At 49.7% G+C, this 19,655-nt stretch overlaps 1 protein-coding gene across 1 annotated transcript in view; it reads left to right on the top strand.

Moving 5' to 3' along the window:
• The first annotated feature begins 2,402 nt into the window (after positions 1-2,402).
• Positions 2,403-19,655, top strand: part of CD96 (CD96 molecule) — a 52,039-nt gene continuing 34,786 nt past the window's right edge. The window contains exons 1-3 of the mRNA XM_038766138.1: positions 2,403-2,484; positions 5,719-6,081; positions 13,441-13,553. Coding sequence (XP_038622066.1) covers positions 2,424-2,484; positions 5,719-6,081; positions 13,441-13,553 — 537 coding nt within the window. The 5' untranslated portion in view covers positions 2,403-2,423. The remainder of the gene's footprint in view (positions 2,485-5,718; positions 6,082-13,440; positions 13,554-19,655) is intronic.

Below are 19,655 nucleotides of genomic sequence, written 5' to 3'. Positions count from 1 at the left end.
TTAGAACCCATGACATTCTGATTCCCAGGCCCTTGCTCTAGCCTCTACACCAAGGAAGCAGAGAGCATGGCCCCAGTTGGATTAGAGAAGCAGCGTGGGTCGGTGGAAAGAGCCCGGGCTTTGGAGTCAGAGGTCATGGGTTCAAATCCCGGCACCGCCAATTGTCAGCTGTGTGACTTTGGGCAAGTCACTTCACTTCTCTGGGCCTCAGTGACCTCATCTGGAAAATGAGGATTAAGACTGTGAGCACCACGTGGGATCACCTTATAACCTCCCCAGCGCTTAGAACAGTGCTTTGCACATAGTAAGCACTTAATAAATGCCATCATCATTATTATTATTGAGGTCTTTGAGAAAGATGAAATAATAATAATAATAACGACGTTAGTTAAACTCAGTCCATTTTAAGCACTGTGGTAGATATCAATCAATCAATCAAATTTATTGTGTGCTTACTGTGTGCTGGCCCTGCACTAAGCACTTGGGAACGTACAATATAACAGAGTTGGTAGACACATTCCCTGCCCATAAAGGGCTTACAGTCTACCGGACAAACTAGAAATACACCAGAAAAAGATCAGACACAGTCCCTGTGTCCGCATGGGGCTCACAGTCTAGAGGGGGAGGCAGACATAAATATGAATAAATAAGCAATTTATAATATATCATTTAAAGATACATACCTACGTGTCAAGTGTGTAAAGGTCACAGATCAAAGTGGAGAAGCAGCGTGGCTCAGTGGAAAGAGCCCGGGCTTTGGAGTCGGAGGTCATGGGTTCAAATCCCGGCTCCGCCAGCTGTCACCTGTGTGACTTTGGGCAAGTCACTTCACTTCTCTGTGCCTCAATTACCTCATCTGCAAAATGGAGATTAAAACTGCGAGCCCCCCGTGGGACAACCTGATCACCTTGTAACCTTCCCAGCACTTAGAACAGTGCTTTGCATATAGTAAGCGCTTAACAAATACCATCATTATTATTAAAGTGCATAGATAAAGGGAGAGCGAGCCGGGAAACGAGGGCTTAAACGTGAATGGGCTCTTGGAGTGGATGAGACTTTGATGATGCTTTGAAGGGGGAGAGAGGGATGGTCTGGTGTGTATGATGGGGAAGGGTGTTCCAAGCTAGAGGGTGGACGTGGGAAAGGGGTCAGTGGAGAGGAAGGCGAAATGGGGGCCCAGTGAGTAAGCCGGCACTGGAGGAGTGGAGTTTGTGGGCTGGGATGCAGCAGGAGATTAGTGAGGTGAGGCAAGATGCTCTTCGGGGCCGACTACCAAGAGCCTAATTCTGTCTTCTCACCTTTCAGCCTGCTAAGGACCGTGCAGGTGAGCTCAGGCAGGGTGTGATCCTCAGCCCAAGACCGCACTCTGAACCACTCGACACTTCCGACTTCTCAGGAAGGGCTCAGCTTCCTCACTCTGGGCCCAGGATTCCCCGTACGAACTCTGAAGCCACCAAAAAGGGAAGGGGCTGTGTTTCTACGTGCTCAAACCCAAATCTTTTCAGGCTGTCTTGCTGCTCGCTGGAGTTTGTTTCTCTTCAAAGCCCAAAACGAGAAGGGGGCAAGGGGGGCGGGAGCGGAGGGGGTGATGTCACTGACTGGAAGGGGAGGAGAGGGCTCTCCTGAGAGGGCTTGACTGGCAATCAAATCCTCAGGGGAGAAGGGAGGACCTGGGGCTGACAAGCTTGTTGTGGTGGTTTTTTTGGTTTTGTTGTGTTTTTTAGTGATATTCAGTAAACACTTACAGTGTTCCTGGCACTGTTCAAAGCGCTTGGGCAAATACAGGCTAAGCAGGTTGGACATAGTCCCTGTCCCATATGGGACACAATCCTTGTCTCAAATGGGGCTCACAGACTTAATCCCCTTTTTACAGAAGAGAAAACCGAGGCACAAAGGGAAGCGACTTGTCCAAGGTCACACTGCAGACAAGTGGCAGAGCCAAGATTAGAACTCAGGTCCTACTGACTCTCAGGCCTGCTCTCTAGCCATTAGGCCACACTGCTTCCCACGCTGCTCAAGTGGTGTTTTGGTAAGGCAGCGTCTCTGGACATGCCATGGCGTTCAGGCCACAATTTCTCATTCCCTGGGGCCTCGGGGGTTGCTAAACCATTTTAATAACTCCTAGCTCTTACCAGGAGGTGCGGAACGGGGAACCGAAATGGTTCAGATGAGCAAGGCCGTTTCCGAGAGACTAGATCTCGTTCTTTCCTTTCTTCTCGGGGTCTTGTCACCGACGAGGGGTGGCTCTATCTTCAAACCACATCGCTTTCCTGCCGACATTTCATTTCCTGGCACGCTGTCAAACTGCGCGGCGGATCCGATGTAGACGTACGCCAGCCCAGAGCTTTCTCGCCTCTCTTCCTTTCGTGGAAACAGTTCGCTGACCACTATGGAGATATGTGTGTGAGGACAGCAGGGACAGCATGGATACAAGCTGGATCATCTTGACCTCCTGTCTCTTCCTCCAGTTACGCATGATCAGGGGTAAGCTCCACCCGCACAACAATCTCTTGTCTTTCTCCAGGACCTAATTCTTAGGCTACTGACGTCAACTCCTTGTGGACAGGGGACACACACACCAACTCTGTTGTATTGTATCCTCCAACCGCTTTGTAGAGTGCCTGCCCAGAGTAAACGCTTAATAAATACCAACGTTGGATGGATTGACCGATCCATCTGAGCTGATTTAAACCGATCCCTAAGGGGGAAAGGCACTTTGCACCTAAGAAGCCCCCAGTCCAGTTCTCTGGAAAGACAGATGTGGCTTTTCACCACTTGTCTCTCAAGGGCACCTTGACTAAAATCAAAAACCCCTGGGTCCCGGCTAAATGCTTTTGAGGGACCTCTCAAGCCAGATCGGCACTGTTGATGTTTCCTTCTGAACTCAATCTAGCAGGGGCTGAAACGAATGAATCAAACCCCTCTCTCAGGAAGCAGCATGACAGAGGGGATAGAGCACGGGCTGGGAGTCAGAAAGGTATGGGTTCAAATCCCAGCTCTGCCATTTGTCTGCTAGGTGGCCTTGGGCAAGTCACTGCACTTCTCTGTGCCTCAGTTAGCCCATCTGTAAAATGGGGATTGAGACCGGGAACCCCACACGGGCAGAGATTGTGCCAACCCAATTTGCTTGGGTCCACTCCAGTGCCTGGCACATATTAAGCACTTAACAAATACTACAGTTATTATTATAAAAATTTTCCCTGACCTCCTTGCCGAGACAAGGTAATATAAGATCCCGTCCAAAGGACGATCAGGAAACATTTAGCCAAAATTGGGAGGACAAGTCTACTCTGTAACACCTCTTTTCTCCCCTTACATCTCGTTTTCTAAGAAAAAAACGCCCTTCTCCACATAGCAAGTATCCCTGAGAGAGGAGCATTTGATGGATGAGACACAAGAATATTGTCCTTGTTTCAGAGGGAATATCCTGGTGAGTGAGAGACAAAGAGACAAATAGAGACAGAAAGATGTTTAAACTGTACAAAGATGCTCAGTGCCTTAGCAGTGAACTAGAGGGTCTCTTATGCTGCATTTAAGAAGACTTTTTGATTCTCATCACCTTATCAGCATTGCTACGCAGCTGCTATTAATTAAGCCACACTCAGCTCAATAAACACCAGCTGTTCCTCAGGTCAAAAGAAATCTCTCAGTGGAAACTTTTTTTTTGGAGAGTCGTTTCAGTCCTTTCTGGGTAAGACTTGGCCATTGGGCAGGCTGAAGTGAGATCTGAGTAGGCTGATTCCTCACCCCACAGGAAACAGCTGTTTGGGGTGAGAACGAAAGGAGACAAAAAAGGTTCCTGGGGCTCGCCTCGGCACGTGACCACACTGAGCCAAACGGAAAAATCTGGGCTCGATTCGGCCCATCACGGAGAGTCAATCGATCAGTCAATCAGTGGTATTTATTGAGAGCTTCCCGTATGCGGAACACTGTATGAAGTGCTTGGGAAAGTACAATACGGCAATGAACAGACACATTCCCTGCTCACAATGAGCTTACAGTCTAGGGGACGAGTTTATAATCTCTTCCCGCCTCCCAATCCCTCTCTACTCAATGTCCTCCTGGAATGCCGCCTCTTCAGGAGCTGCTGGGTCATCCCCACAACCACCATTTTATGTCAATAATAATATTTATTGAGTGCTCTGCTGTGTGCTGTACTAACCGTTTGGGAGAGTCCGATAACAATTTAATATTTGTTCAGCGCTATGAGCCTGGCAGTGTACTAAGAGCTGGAGCTGTGGACACGATCCCCACTCACAAGGAGTTTACAGTCTAGATGGGGAGATAGACATTAAAATAGATTAAGGATAGGGAAATAGAAATGCATTTCCTTACTGGGGCCCCCTTAGTGTAAGACCCAAGGCTGCAAGCCTCTAAAGCCCACGTGTTAATCAGTGGTGTTTATTGAGCACTTACGGTGTGCAGAGCAATTCCAATTCCATAGACACGTTCCCTGCCCACTACGATCTTACAGTCTAGAAGACAATCCAGCCTGCCAGTTTCCAGACAAAGCAAGGCCGGCATCAGTGAGGAAGGAAATTCTGTGAGAGGGGCGGAGTCTGGAAAATTGGCATCTCTAGTCAGTCGCATCATTTCTGCGGCTCATAGGCTCTTTTCCTGAGTCTTCACATTTCCTACTTCGCTTGGGGGCAGAGGTCGTGTGTTCCAATCCCGGCTCCGCCACTTCTGTGTGACCTTGGGCAAGTCATTTACCTTCTCTGTGCCTCAGTTACCTCATCTGTAAAATGGGGATGAAGACTGTGAGCTCCACGTGGGACAACTTAATTACCTTGTATCTACCCCACAGTGCTTGGCATAGAGTACACGCTTAACAAATACCATTGCTAGTATTATTATTATTATTATTATTACTATGATCACTATTATTGTTTCCCTTGGCCCTTCACCTGTGTTGTCTAGGAAAAGTTGTCCCTTCCCTTTTTCATTCATTCAATCATATTTATTGAGTGCTTACTGTACACGCTTAACAAATACCATTGCTATTATTATTATTACTATGATCATTATTATTGTTCCCCTTGGCCCTTCACCTGTGTTGTCTAGGGAAAGTTGTCCCTTCCCTTTTTCACTCATTCAGTCATATTTATTGAGTGCTTACTGTAAGCAGCATGGCCCAGTGGAAAGAGCCCAGGCTTTGGAGTCAGCAGTCATGGGTTCAAATCTTGGCTCTGGCAATTGTCAGCTGTGTGACTTTAGGCAAGTCACTTAACTTCTCTGGGCCTCAGTTCCCTCATCTGTAAAAATGGAGATTAAAACTGTGAGCCCCACGTGGGACAACCTGATCACCTTGTAACCTCCCCACCGCTTAGAACAGTGCTTTGCACATAGTGCTTAATAAATGCCATCATTATTATTATTATTGCAGAGCACTGTACTGAGCGCTTGGGAAGTACAAGTCGGCAACATATAGAGAAGGTCCCTACCCCACAACGAGCTCACAGTCTAGAAGAGGGAGACACACAACAAAACATGTGGGCAGGTGTCAAGTCATCAGAACGAATAGAATTAAAGCTAAATGCACATCATCAACAAAATAAATAGAATAGTAAATATGTACAAGTAAAATAGAGTAATAAATCTGTACTCCAGTTGCCGGGCGTCCCTGAGCCAGCCCTCTTCTGTCTGCTCTGTCCTTTCCCCGTCGCTCCCCGCTTTTCCCCGTCCAGTGACCTCTGACGGACTTGGTTCTCCCCTCAGGGCTCGCGGAAGGACAGGCCCACCAAGTCGAGGACGTCTACGCCCTGCCGGGCACGGATGTCGACCTGACGTGTCACATTCAGAAGGCGATGCGACTGGTCCAGACCCAGTGGGACGTGATCACCAACAGAGAGGCCCTGATCGCGGTCTACCACCCCAGGCTCGGCTCCCACTGTGATGTCTTCGCCAAGGAGTCCTGCGCCTCCTCCGTCACGTTCACCCAGACTCCCGCGGGCGGAGCCGAGTGGGTTTTGCACCTGAGGAATGTGTCGTCGTCTCTGAGTGGGAAGTACAAGTGCAGCATCACGACCTTCCCCGCGGGGATCTGGACTCGAATCAAAAACCTTCACGTCCAAGCCGAAGGTAAGCTGTGTCCGGCCCCCGCTGCCTCAACCCATCAGTGGTGTCCGTGGAGGAGTTTCAGTGTGCCGAGCACTGTACTAAGCGCTTGGGAGAGGACAGTACAACAGAGTTGGTAAACGTGTTTGCAGTCTCGAGGAAAACAGGCCTGGGAGCCAGCACGGACCTGAGAGAAGCAGCGTGGCTCGGTGGAAAGAGCCTGGGCTTTGGAGTCAGAGGTCATGGGTTCAAATTCCGGCTTCACTGATTGTCAGTTGTGTGACTTTGGGCAAGTCACATCACTTCTCTGTGCCTCAGGTACCTCATCTGGAAAATGGGAATGAAGACTGTGAGCCCCCCGTGGGACAATCTGATCACCTTGTAACCTCCCCAGCACTTAGAACAGTGCTTTGCACATAGTAAGCGCTTAATAAATGCTATCATTATTATTATTATTATTGCAGAGCACTGTACTAAGCGCTTGGGAAGTACAAGTCGGCAAGATATGGAGACGGTCCCTACCCCACAACGGGCTCACAGTCTAGAAGGGGGAGACAGACAACTAAACAAAACATGTGGACAGGTGTCAAGTCGTCAGAATAAATAGAATTAAAGCTAGATGCACATCATTAACAGAATAAATGGAGTAGTAAATATGTACTAGTAAAATAAATAGAGTAATAAATCTGTACAAACATACATACAGGTGCTGTGGGGAGGGGAAGGAGGTAGGGCGGAAGAGGGAGTTCTAATGCCGGCTCCAACACATGCCGCTTTCTAACCTTGGGCATGCTGTATAGCTTCTTTTTGCCTCAGTTTCCACACCTGTTAAATGACTATGAAATACCCGTCCACCTTTCCCCTTAGACTGTGAGTCCCTTGTGGGCAGGGACTGTGTCTGACCTGATTCCCTCGTATCTATCCCGGCACTTAGTACAGTGCTTGGCACAGTGCTTAATAAGTGGCGTTATTATTGTCATTATCATTATCATTATTATTACTTGCTCTTGGCACAGTCCTGAACCCCAATGCCCTGCCAACGTCTCTGCACTGAGGGGGCCGTGCCCAAGCTGGAATTCCTCCTCTAGATGAGATGCCTTGAGAGGTGGCATGGCAGTCCGCCTGGGCATGGGGACGCAGGATGGGACAGGGTGGAATGGAGAGGAGACCCTGGTGTCCCTGGGGTTGGAGAATGGTGGGGCTTGGGGAGGGAGGAGGAAGGAGGGAAACAATAACCGGGCCAGGACTCCAGTCAGGCCAGGACAGCCTACATCCCGCCATCAGTCTACCAAGAGCCGAACTGAAGAGCGGCGGGGGAGGCTTGGAAAGCCCAGGCAGGTGACCCTAGGCCACACCTCATCATCATCATCAATCGTATTTATTGAGCGCTTACTATGTGCAGAGCACTGTACTAAGCACTTGGGAAGTACAAATTGGCAACATACAGAGACAGTCCCTACCCAACAGTGGGCTCACAGTCTAAAAGGGGGAGACAGAGAACAAAACCAAACATACTAAAAAAATAAAATAAATAGAATAGATATGTACAAGTAAAATAAATAAATAAATAAATAGGGTAATAGATATGTACAAACATATATACATGTGTTGTGGGGAAGGGAAGGAGGTAAGATGGGGGGGACGGAGAGGGGGATGAGGGGGAGAGGAAGGAAGGGGCTCAGCCTGGGAAGGCCTCCTGGAGAAGGTGAGCTCTCAGCAGGGCCTTGAAGGGAGAAAGAGAGCTAGCTTGGCGGATGGGAAGAGGAAGGGCATTCCAGGCCCACCTCATGAGGCGGATGGAGACTTCTTTTGGCTCTCAGCTCCCTCCAAAGGAGAAACATGGCCGTTTGGGCTGGAAGTTGGACGAAGAGCCTCAGTTACCCCCTCTAGAAGGGAGCTCTCAGCCAGCCCCCACCTCCACCGTCTGAATCGCCACCAGCTGTGCCCCCTGAGGAGCCAGAGGCTGGACGGACAGGACCCGGGAAGGAAACTAGAAGCAACTACCAGCTCCGCCTTCTGGATTCCCATTCCTGCAGCCAAAATTCCCAAATAGCCCGGTGTGCGCAATCCCAATCCTGAAAGCTTTCCATTAGCCCTCGTGGATCGTGGAATTGGGAGCCAGGAAATCTGGGTTCCAGTCCCAGCTCCGCCACGGCCTGCTGCGTGAACTTTGGCAAGACACTTAACCTCTGTTGCACCATGGGATTAAGAGACTGGAAATAAGATAAAACGAGACTAAGACAGGGGGAATAAGATCGCTGGTGTTCCTGCTTCTTAGACCATGAGACCTATGTGGATTGGAGACTGCATCTCATCTGACTATTTTATAGCTGCGTTGCCCAGTGCTTAGTGCATAGTGAGAGTAATGAATCCCAATGAATCCTTCTTGGAGATGCATCAGACTGCAACAGGGAAGAGCATGGAGGCTCTCATTAGACCTCTGATATATTGGACGCTCCCAAGCACTTGGGACAGTGCTCTGCATATAGTAAGCCCTCAACAAATATGATTGATGATTGATTGATTGGCCTGTTGGGTAGACGCAGGGGTCTCTGGCCTGGGGAAAACACCCCTGGGGAGCCTCAGTGACACTCCGCTCCTCTGGAGCCAGGAGAACAGCAGCTTTCTTTGCTTCCTGAAGGCAGCAGTTTTCCCTCACAAGATTTGCTGATCCCCAGGAAGGTCAGTCTGACGACTGACTCCCCAGGTTGAAAAGGTGATCAGATCACATGGCCTGAGAATGGCAGAGGGAAGACCTCCATACCCTGGTGACATGGTATCAATCCAGCTCTCTCCCCAGGGGACTAATAATAATTATTATAATTATGGTACATGTTATGCAGTGTGACTTAGTGGAAAGAGCACGGGCTTGGGAGCCAGAGGTGGTGGGTTCAAATCCCGGCTCCGCCGCTTGTCAGCTGTGTGACTTTGGACGAGTCACTTAACTTCTCTGTGCCTCAGTTACCTCATCTGTAAAATGGGGATGATTGTGAGTCCCACCTGGGGCAACCCGATCACCTTGTATCCTCCCCAGCACTTAGAACAGTGCTTTGCACATAGTAAATGCTAACCAAATGCCAATATTATTATTATTATTACGGTACTTATGCCGGTCACCGTACTAAGTGCTGGAGTGACAGGGTGTCTGGCCTGCTCCCTCCCTGGGGTAACAATAATAATAATAATAATAGCAGTATTTGTTAAGCGCTAGGCACTGTACTATGCACTGGAGTGACAGGATTTCAGTCCAGAAGAAGAAGAAGGAGGAGGATGAGGAGGAGGAGAAGGAGAAGAAGGAGGAACAGGAGGAGGAGAAGGAGAAGAAGGGGGAGGAGAAGGAGAATAAGGGGAAGAAGAAGAAGAAGAAGGAGAAAGAGTAGAAGGAGGAGGAGGAGAAGGAGGAGAAGGAGGAGGAAGAGGAGAAGGAGAAGAAGGAGGAGGAGGAGGAGGAGGAGGAGGAATAATAATAATAATAATTGTGGTATTTGTTAAGTGCTCACCACATGCCAGGCACTGTACTAAGCACTGGAGTGACAGGGTGTCAGGCCTGCTCCTTACCTAGGGAGACAGGGTGGCAATCCTGCCCCCCCCACCCACCCAGGGGCGACAGAGCAGGGCCCGCTCCCTGGGCGGACCCTCATCCCTGCCCCCATCGAGATTGCTGACACTAACAAGACACAGACACAAGACACTTTGCAAGCAGCTTTAGTGGCAGAAGCTTGTCATCTTAACGCTCTCTCTTCCTGTTTGTTTTCTGACCTCAGGTCTTTGAAGCCCTCTTCCTCTGCATGCCACACAATATTTCCTTTATTCTCACCGGAAGTCTCTTTGAACTTTTAGCTGCTCTGTCACCTGGCCCCCCTGCCTCTCCGCCTCTCCGCGTGGGCCACTCCACCCGCCAGGTCAGCTCAGCTGTGGCCTAGCTTAAAGACGCCCCCCAACCCCGTTCCCGGCTGGGAGCTGGGATTCTGGGAAAGTATTTAAGGACCTACTTCTGCTGTTCTCCCACTCCCAGCCTGGACAGTTTCCTTTTTGATGGTATTTGGTGAGTCCTTACTATGTATCAAACACTGTTCTAACCTCTGAGGTAGGAAAAGATCATGTTGGATATAGCCCCTGTCCAGCATGGGGCTGCCATTTCCATAGAATGTAAGGCTAAGGATTGTAATTACTTCTGGAATCAGAGATAGTTTGCTGCTACTGCTGCTGCTGTTTGTAGGAAACACCCCAGACCTTGAGAAGATTATCCATTCCTGGACTCTCTTTTTCCTTTTTTTTTTTTTGGTATTTGTTACATGCTTACTTAGTAAATATAGGGATTAGAATCCAGATCTTTCTGACTCTCAATCCTATGCTCCATTCCTTTGGCCACACTGGAAATAGAGGGATCTGGGAGGGCACTGGTGGAGAGTTGGGAGCCCAAAGAGCCTTTGAGAAGATGATCAGGGTAGCAGCTTGAAGTACATAACAGAGGGGAGAGAGGCTGGACGGAGGCAGGGAGACCAACAAGGAGGCTGATAATAATAATGATAATAATAATAATAATGGCATTTATTAAGCGCTTACTATGTGCAAAGCACTGTTCTAAGCGCCGGAGAGTTTACAAGGTGATCAGATTGTCCCACGTGAGGCTCACAGTCTTAATCCCCATTTTACAGATAAGGTAACTGAGGCCCAGAGAAGTTAAGTGACTTGCTCAAAGTCACACAGCTGACAAGTGGCGGACCCGGGATTTAAACCGATGACCTCTGACTCCAAATCCAGAGCTCTTTCCACTGAGCCACTCTGCTTCCCATATGATGCCATAGTCTAGCTGCAGTACAACTAGAGCTTAGAAAATAAGGCCCTTGCTGAGTGAAGTTGTGGGGCTCTGAGCCTGGCAGGATGGGACTATAGACAGAGGTAGCAAAATTAGGAGGAGGAATGAGTTTAGGGGGAAAGCTGAGGAGTTCCTCTAAGTGGGATTTAAATCTTCCATTTACAATTTTGGATAAGGAGGTCTTCCGGTTTGGATCTCAGGAAACTTTGTCTTAAATTTTCCTATCAGAGAGTTTAGGAGGAGGAGTCTGTGTACAGACTCCAAAATGGATTTGGTTCTGAGGAAAGCAGTGCGGCCTCCTGGAGAGAGCGCGGGCCTGGGAACCCATCTTCGAAACTCGTCAGAGCGGCTTCATGGATGTGAGATACGATCATGAGATTCGGGTCCTAATCCTAGCTTCACCACTGGTCTGCTGTGTGACTTTCTGGGTACCTCAGTTACCTCTTCTGTAAAATGGGGATGAAGACTGTGAGCCTCAAGTGGGACTTGGAGTGTGTCCAACCTGATTAGCTTCTAGCTACCACAGCACTTAGTACAGCGCTTAGAACAGTTCTTTGCACATAGTCAGCACTTAACAAATGCCATTAACATTATTATTATTATTACAGTGACTGGCACATAGTGAACGCTCAACAGACACGATAAAAAAGTAAAAACTCCTCACTCTCAGCATCAAGGCATTTCCCTTACCTCACTCCATGTTACATATCTGCTCTCTTCATCTAGTCCCCTCCCCAACTCGAGCTATCCTCCTACTTTCCCTCAATTTTGTGTCTCCATCCCCTCCCCCAATGCTGTTCCTCCATCCTCAAACTCTGTCCCTCCCTACAAACAACAGACCACAGCTCTCCCCAAATTCCAAGCCCTCCTAAAATTCCATCTTCAATAACCCCTTTCTCAATTAGTTCCCGGCAACCCAAGTCATACTAACCTACCAGCTATCACTAGCACGTATGGACTGATTTCTATCCCTCCTCAACCCTATTTTGGACTGATATATATGAATCAATAAATCAATCTGTATCTCCTCCCCTGTTCTCTCTCCCTCCCTCCAGGCTCGCATCTCCTCCTGCCTTCAGGACATCACCACCTCAATATCCTCCCACCAACTAAAACTCAACATGCCCAAGACCAAGCTCCTTTTATCCTCCCTCCCAAACCCTGTCCGCCCCCTGACTTTCCCGGCCCTGTGGACAGCACTACCATCCTTCCCGTCTCACAAGCCCACGACCTCGGTGTCATCCTCGACTCCGCTCTCTCGTTCACCCCACACATCCGATCCGTCACCAAAACCTGCCGGTCTCACCTTCACAACATCGCCAAGATCCGCCCTCTCCGCTCCATCCAAACTGTTACCACATTAGTGCAATCGCTCATCCTATCCCGACCGGATTACTGCATCAGCCTCCTCTCTGATCTCCCATCCTCCTGTCTCTCCCCGCTTCAGTCTATACTTCACTCTGCTGCCCAGATTATCTTTGTACAGAAACGCTCTAGGCACGTTACTCCCATCCTCAAAAATCTCCAGTGGCTGCCTGTCAACCTACAAATCAAGCAAAAACTCCTCACTCTCGGCTTCAAGGCTGTCCATCCCCTCGCCCCCTCCTACGTCACCTCCCTTCTCTCCTTCTCCAGCCCAGCCCGCACAGCCTGCTCCTCTGCTACTAACCTCCTCACTATGCCTTGTTCTCACCTGTCCCGCCGTCGACCCCTGGCCCACATCCTACCTCTGGCCTGGAGCTCCCTCCCTTCTCAAATCTGCCAAACAATCACACATCCCCCCTTCAAAGCCCTACTGAAGGCTCACCTCCTCCAGGAGGTCTTAGTCTTGCCCAGAGTAAGCCCCCCTTTTCCTCAGCTCCCCCTCCCCTCCCCATCATCCCATCCCACCCCCTTTGCTCCTAGCCCCTCTCCCCACCCCTCCCCATATGTATATGTATATATACATACATATCTATAATTCTATTTATTTATATTAATGCCTGTTTACTTGTTCTGATGTGCATATATATCTATAATTCTATTTATTTATATTGATAATAATAATAATGATAGCATTTATTAAGCACTGTTCGAAGCGCTGGGGAGGTTACAAGGTGATCAGGTTGTCCCACAGGGGGCTCACAGTCTTAATCCCCATTTTACAGATGAAGTAACTGAGGCACAGAGAAGTTAAGTGACTTGCCCAAAATCACACAGCTGACAATTGGCAGAGCCGGGATTTGAACCCACGACCTCTGACTCCAAAGCCCGTGCTCTTTCCACTGAGCCACGCTGCTTCTCTGATGCTATTGATGCTATTGATGCCTGTTTACTTGTTTTGATGTCTGTCTTCCCCCTTCTAGACTGCGAGTTCATGGTGGGCAGGGATTGTCTCTGTTGCCGACGTGTATTTCCCAAGCGCTTAGTACAGTGCTCTGCACACAGCAAGCGCTCAATAAATATGATTGAATGAATGAATAAATACTATTGATTCATTGATTGATTGACGAGCCTTGCTCGGAGAAGAGATCCCATTCACACCGCCTCCTTCCTCATCCTTCATTGTGTTTCCTCTGGACCAGCAGAGATGAGAGGCAACAGAACGATAGATGCTGAGTTGAACCAGCCCCTGGAAATTCCCTGCCTGGAAGACAAGTCGGAAAACCTTCTCGGGGCCTCGATCCTGTGGCTGACGGTAAGGGAGTTCGGCCGGTCTCTGTCCCCAAAGACTGCGGGCAAACAAGCGGCCCCAAACATGGCAAAGTTGGGAGACACCTGTGAGCACCATGGCGAGCAACAGATAACGACTAGGCTATTCGTTAAAGCATTCACTTTGGGTCAAGTACTGGGGTAGAGACAAGATCGTCGGATCACATGCACTCTAAAGGTGAGATAAAGTTGGTATCAGCCCTGTTTTACAGAGGAGGAAGTTGAGAAGGTAACTTGTATTTCCCACGCGCTTAGTACAGTGCTCTGCACACAGTAAGCGCTCAATAAGCACTCTCCTAGACTATGAGCCTACTGTTGGGTAGGGACCGTCTCTATATGTTGCCAACTTGTACTTCCCAAGCGCGTAGTACAGTGCTCTGCACACAGTAAACGCTCAATAAATACGATTAAATGAATGAATAAATACGATTGATTGAATGAATGAACTTGCCCAAAGTCACCTAGCAGGCAAGTTTTAGAGTTCGATTTAGCATCCGAGTGACCGTATCTCAAATCCACTGGACCGCACTGACGAGTTTCTAAGAGGGTTGGATTCTTGGGTGGAAGGAAAACAGAACCGGCCCTAATTCGGCTCTAGTGTAAAAAAAAAAAAGTCCCGCCATGGTGGTATAGATCTGAAAATTATCTTGCTGCTGAGATGGCTCTTTTGGAGGCTGGTGGCCCATGTTTCTGCCCACTTAATAATAATAATAATAATAATGGCATTTATTAAGCGCATACTATGTGTAAAGCCCTGTTCTAAGCGCTGGGGAGGTTACGAGTTGATCACGTTGTTCCACTGGGGGCTTACAGTCAATTGCCATTTTACAGATGAGGTAACTGAGGCACAGACAAGTGAAGTGACTTGCCCAAAGTCACACAGCTGACAACTGATGGAACCAATTGGGCCCAGGGCCGAGGAATAGCTGTCGGCTCCTAGCTCTTCCCTTGGCCTCTGCTATGGGGGCCATCTAATACTATTTATTTAGCTCTCTCACTGGGTGCAAAGCTCCATACTAAGCTCTGGGAAAAAATACAGAGATGACAGTTAGACGAGGAGCCCAGCTTTCCGGGGCCCGGTCCAATGTGGGAAAGGGTTTGGCAACAGACACAGATAGTCCGTTAGTCTTTCGTATTTCATTCATTCTTTCAATCGTATTTATTAAGCGATTACTGTGTGCAAAGCACTGTACTAAGCACTTGGAAAGTACAAGTTGGCAACATATAGAGACGGTCCCTACCCAACAATACGCCCGTAGTCTAGGAGGGGGAGACAGACAACAAAACATGTAGACAGGTGTCAAAATGGACAGAACAAATAGAATTAAAAATAAACAGATATCAATATAAAGAAAGTGCTGTGGGGCAGGGAGAGGGGAGAAGAGCAAAGGGAGCAAGTCAGGTCAATGCAGAAGGGAGTGGGAGATGAGGAAAAGTAGAGCTTAGTCTGGGAAGGCCTCTTGGAGATGTGCCTTCAGTAAGGTTTTTTAGGGGGTAGAGTAAATGTCTGGCAGATTTGAGGAGGGAGGGCATTCCAGGCCAGAGGGAGGACGTGGGCCGGGGGTCGGCGGCGAGACGGATGACGTGGAGGCACAGGGAGAAGGGTAGCACCAGAGGAGCAAACTGTGCGGGCTGGGTTGTAGAAGGAGAGAAGTGAGCAGTGGAGAAGCAGCGTGGCTCAGTGGAAAGAGCCCGGGCTTTGGAGTCAGAGGTCATGGGTTCAAATCCCGGCTCCGCCAATTTTCAGCTGTGTGACTTTGGGCAAGTCACTTAACTTCTCTGGGCCTCAGCTCACTCATCTGGAAAATGGGGATTAAGACTGTGAGCCCCACATGGGACAACCTGATCACCTTGTATCCCCCCAGCGCTTAGAACCATGCTTTGCACATAGTAAGTGCTTAACAAATACCATCATTATTATTATGATTATTATTGAGGTGAGGTAGGAGGGGGCGAGGTGATGGAGTGCTTTAAAGCCAGTGGTGAGGAGTTTTTGTTTGATACGGAGTTGGATAGGCAGCTTCTGGAGATTTTTGAGGAGGGGAGTGACGTGCCCTGAACTCTCTATAGAAAGGTGATTGAGGCAGCGGATCAAAGTGTGGACTGGAATGGGGGAGAGGCAGGAGGTTGGGAGGTCAGAAAGAAGGCTGTTGCAGTAATCTAGGTGGCATTGGATTAGTGATAAATTAATGTGGTAGCAGTTTGGATGGGGAGGAAAGGGCAGATTTTAGTGATGTTGTGAAGGTGGGACAGACAGGATTTGGTAACGGATTGGTTTTGTGGGTTGAATGAGTGAACAAGGATAACGCCAAGGTTATGGGCTAGCGAGACGGGAAGGATGGTGGTTCCGTCTACAGTGATGGGAAAGTCCGGGAGAGGACAGGGCTTGGGTGGGAAGATAAGGAGCTCTGTGTTGGACATGTTAAGTTCGGGGTGAGGGGAGGACGTCTAAGTAGAGCTATCTTGAAGGCAGGTGGAGATGTGAGCCTGGAGAGAGAGCAGGGGAGGAGATGTAGATCTGGGTAGCATCTGCATAGAGATGGTAGTTGAAGCCAACCTCCACCTCCCCGAGAAACAGTGTGCTGTAGTAGACGGGCTTAGGAGTCAAAAGATCTGTTGCGGCTCTGCCACCTGTTTGCTGTGATCTTGGGCAAGTCACTTCACTTCTCTGGGCCTCGGTTCCCTCACTGAGGGGATTGGGACTGTGAGCCCCACATGGGACAGGGACTGTGTCCCACCCGATTTGCTTGTATCCACCCCCAGCGCTCAGTGCAGTGCCTGGCACATAGTAAGCAGTGCCATAGAGAAGCAGTGTGGCTCAGTGGAAAGAGCCTGGGCTTTGGAGTCAGAGGTCACGGGTTCAAGTCCCAGCTCTGCCAATCGTCAGCTGTGTGACCTTGGGCAAGTCAATTCACTTCTCTGTGCCTCAGTTCCCTCATCTGTAAAATGGGGATTAAGACTGTGAGCCCCCTGTGGGACGACCTGATCACCTTGTAACCTCCCCAGCGCTTAGACCAGTGCTTTGCACATAGTAAGTGCTTAAAAAATGCTATTATTATTATTACCATTATTAAGCACTTAACAAATGCCATTATTATTATTATCAATCAATCAATCAATCAATCGTATTTATTGAGCGCTTACTATGTGCAGAGCACTGTACTAAGCGCTTGGGAAGTACAAATTGGCATCACATAGAGACAGTCCCTACCCAACAGTGGGCTCACAGTCTAAAAGGGGGAGACAGAGAACAGAACCAAACATACCAACAAAATAAAATAAGTAGGATAGAAATGTACAAGTAAAATAAATAAATAAATAAATAAATAGAGTAATAAATATGTACAACCATATATACATATATACAGGTGCTGTGGGGAAGGGAAGGAGGTAAGACGGGGGGATGGAGAGGGGGACGAGGGGGAGAGGAAAGAAGGGGCTCAGTCTGGGAAGGCCTCCTGGAGGAGGTGAGCTCTCAGCAGGGCCTTGAAGGGAGGAAGAGAGCTAGCTTGGCGGATGGGCAGAGGGAGGGCATTCCAGGCCCGGGGGATGACGTGGGCCGGGGGTCGATGGCGGGACAGGCGAGAGCGAGGTACAGTGAGGAGATTAGTGGTGGAGGAGCGGAGGGTGCGGGCTGGGCAGTAGAAGGAGAGAAGGGAGGTGAGGTAGGAGGGGGCGAGGTGATGGAGAGCCTTGAAGCCCAGGGTGAGGAGTTTCTGCTTGATGCGCAGATTGATCGGTAGCCATTGGAGGTTTTTGAGGAGGGGAGTAATATGTCCAGAGTGTTTCTGGACAAAGATAATCCGGGCAGCAGCATGAAGTATGGATTGAAGTGGAGAGAGACACGAGGATGGGAGATCAGAGAGAAGGCTAGTGCAGTAGTCCAGACGGGATAGGATGAGAGCTTGAATTAGCAGGGTAGCGGTTTGGATGGAGAGGAAAGGGCGGATCTTGGCAATGTTGCGGAGCTGAGACCGGCAGGTTTTGGTGACGCCTTGGATGTGAGGGGTGAATGAGAGAGCGGAGTCGAGGATGACACCAAGGTTGCGGGCTTGTGAGACGGGAAGGATGGTAGTGCCGTCAACAGAGATGGGAAAGTCAGGGAGAGGACAAGGTTTGGGAGGGAAGACAAGGAGCTCAGTCTTCGACATGTTGAGCTTTAGGTGGCGGGCGGACATCCAGATGGAGATGTCCTGAAGGCAGGAGGAGATGCGAGCCTGGAGGGAGGGGGAGAGAGCAGGGGCAGAGATGTAGATCTGGGTGTCATCAGCGTAGAGATGATAGTTGAAGCCGTGGGAGCGAATGAGGTCACCAAGGGAGTGAGTGTATATTGAGAACAGAAGGGGACCAAGCACTGAACCTTGGGGAACCCCCACAGTAAGAGGATGGGAGGGGGAGGAGGAGCCTGCAAAAGAGACTGAGAAAGAACGACCGGAGAGATAAGAGGAGAACCAGGAGAGGACGGAGTCTGTGAAGCCAAGGTCAGATAACGTGTTGAGGAGAAGGGGGTGGTCCACAGTGTCGAAGGCAGCTGAGAGGTCGAGGAGGATTAGGACAGAGTATGAGCCGTTGGATTTGGCAAGCAGGAGGTCATTGGTGACCTTTGAGAGCGCAGTTTCCGTGGAATGAAGGGGACGGAAGCCAGACTGGAGGGGGTCGAGGAGAGAGTTGTTGTTGAGGAATTCTAGGCAGCGCGTGTAGACAACTCGTTCAAGGAGTTTGGAAAGGAATGGTAGGAGGGAAATGGGACGATAACTAGAAGGTGAGGTGGGTCAAGAGAGGGTTTTTTTAGGATGGGAGAGACATGGGCATGTTTGAAGGCAGAGGGGAAGGAACCAGTGGAGAGTGAGCGGTTGAAGATGGAAGTTAAGGAGGGGAGAAGGGATGGAGCGAGAGATTTCATAAGATGAGAGGGAATGGGGTCAGAAGCACAGGTGGCCGGAGTAGCACTTGAGAGGAGGGAGGAGAGTTCCTCTGAGGATACCGCTGGGAAGGATGGGAGAGTAGCAGAGAGTGTTGAGAGCCGGGGGGTTGGAGAAAGGGGGGAAGAGACTTTGGGGAGGTCGGACCTGATGGATTTAATTTTGTTAATGAAGTAGGAGGCCAGATCGTTGGGGGTGAGGGAAGGAGGAGGGGGAGGAACCGGGGGCCTGAGAAGGGAGTTGAATGTACGGAAGAGCTGGCGGGGGGTGATGGGCATGGGTGTCAATAAGGGAGGAGAAATAGTTTTGTCTGGCAGAAGAGAGGGCTGAGTTAAGGCAGGAAAGGATAAACTTGAAGTGAACGAGGTTGGCATGGTGTTTAGACTTTCGCCAGCAGCGTTCAGCAGCTCGAGCATAAGAGCGAAGGAGGCGGACAGTGGCAGTGATCCAGGGCTGTGGGTTAGTGGTGCGAGAGCGGCGAAGGGAAAGGGGAGCGAGCGAGTCTAGCTGAGTAGAAAGGGTAGAGTTGAGAGCAGTAATCTGATCATCAAGACTGGGTAGAGAGGAGAGGGCGGTGAGGTGGGGTGTGAGGCGCTCCGAAAGATGGGTGGGGTCCAGAGAGCGGAGATCTCTGTGAGGGAGTAATACGGATTTACAGGGGAAAGGAGTGTGAGTGAGGAGGCAGGTGAGAAGATTATGATCAGAGAGAGGGATCACAGAGTTGGTGAGGGTGGACACAGTGCAGCGGTAGGAGATGATGAGGTCGAGGGTATGACCAAGTTGGTGAGTGGGTGAGGTGGGGTGGAGGAAGAGGTTGGCAGCGTCAAGGAGAGATAGAAGGCGGGCGGCAGAGGAGTCGTTAGGGATATCCATGTGGATATTGAAGTCTCCGAGGATCAGAGTGGGCATGGAGAAGGAGAGAAGGAATGTGAGGAAGGGGTCAAAGTCGTTAAAGAAGTTGGAAGTGGGGCCCGGAGGGCGGTAGATGACGGCTACAAGAATCTGGAGGGGGTGGTAGAGGCGAATAATGTGGTGGAAACCACCCCTGGAAGCTTCCTGCCGAGAATGCCTCCCAGGGTGGGAAAGAGAGGGAAAACTTGGGTTGGAAAGCTTTCTCCGGGAGGTGGGCGGTGAGGGGCGGAAAGCCGAAATGTGCGTGGGACAGG

This window comes from Tachyglossus aculeatus, chromosome 24 (genome assembly GCF_015852505.1).
Source record: "Tachyglossus aculeatus isolate mTacAcu1 chromosome 24, mTacAcu1.pri, whole genome shotgun sequence".
Lineage (NCBI taxonomy): Eukaryota > Metazoa > Chordata > Mammalia > Monotremata > Tachyglossidae > Tachyglossus > Tachyglossus aculeatus.
The sequence above is the reverse complement of the archived record's forward strand: the minus strand, read 5'-3'. Positions and strand labels throughout refer to the sequence as shown.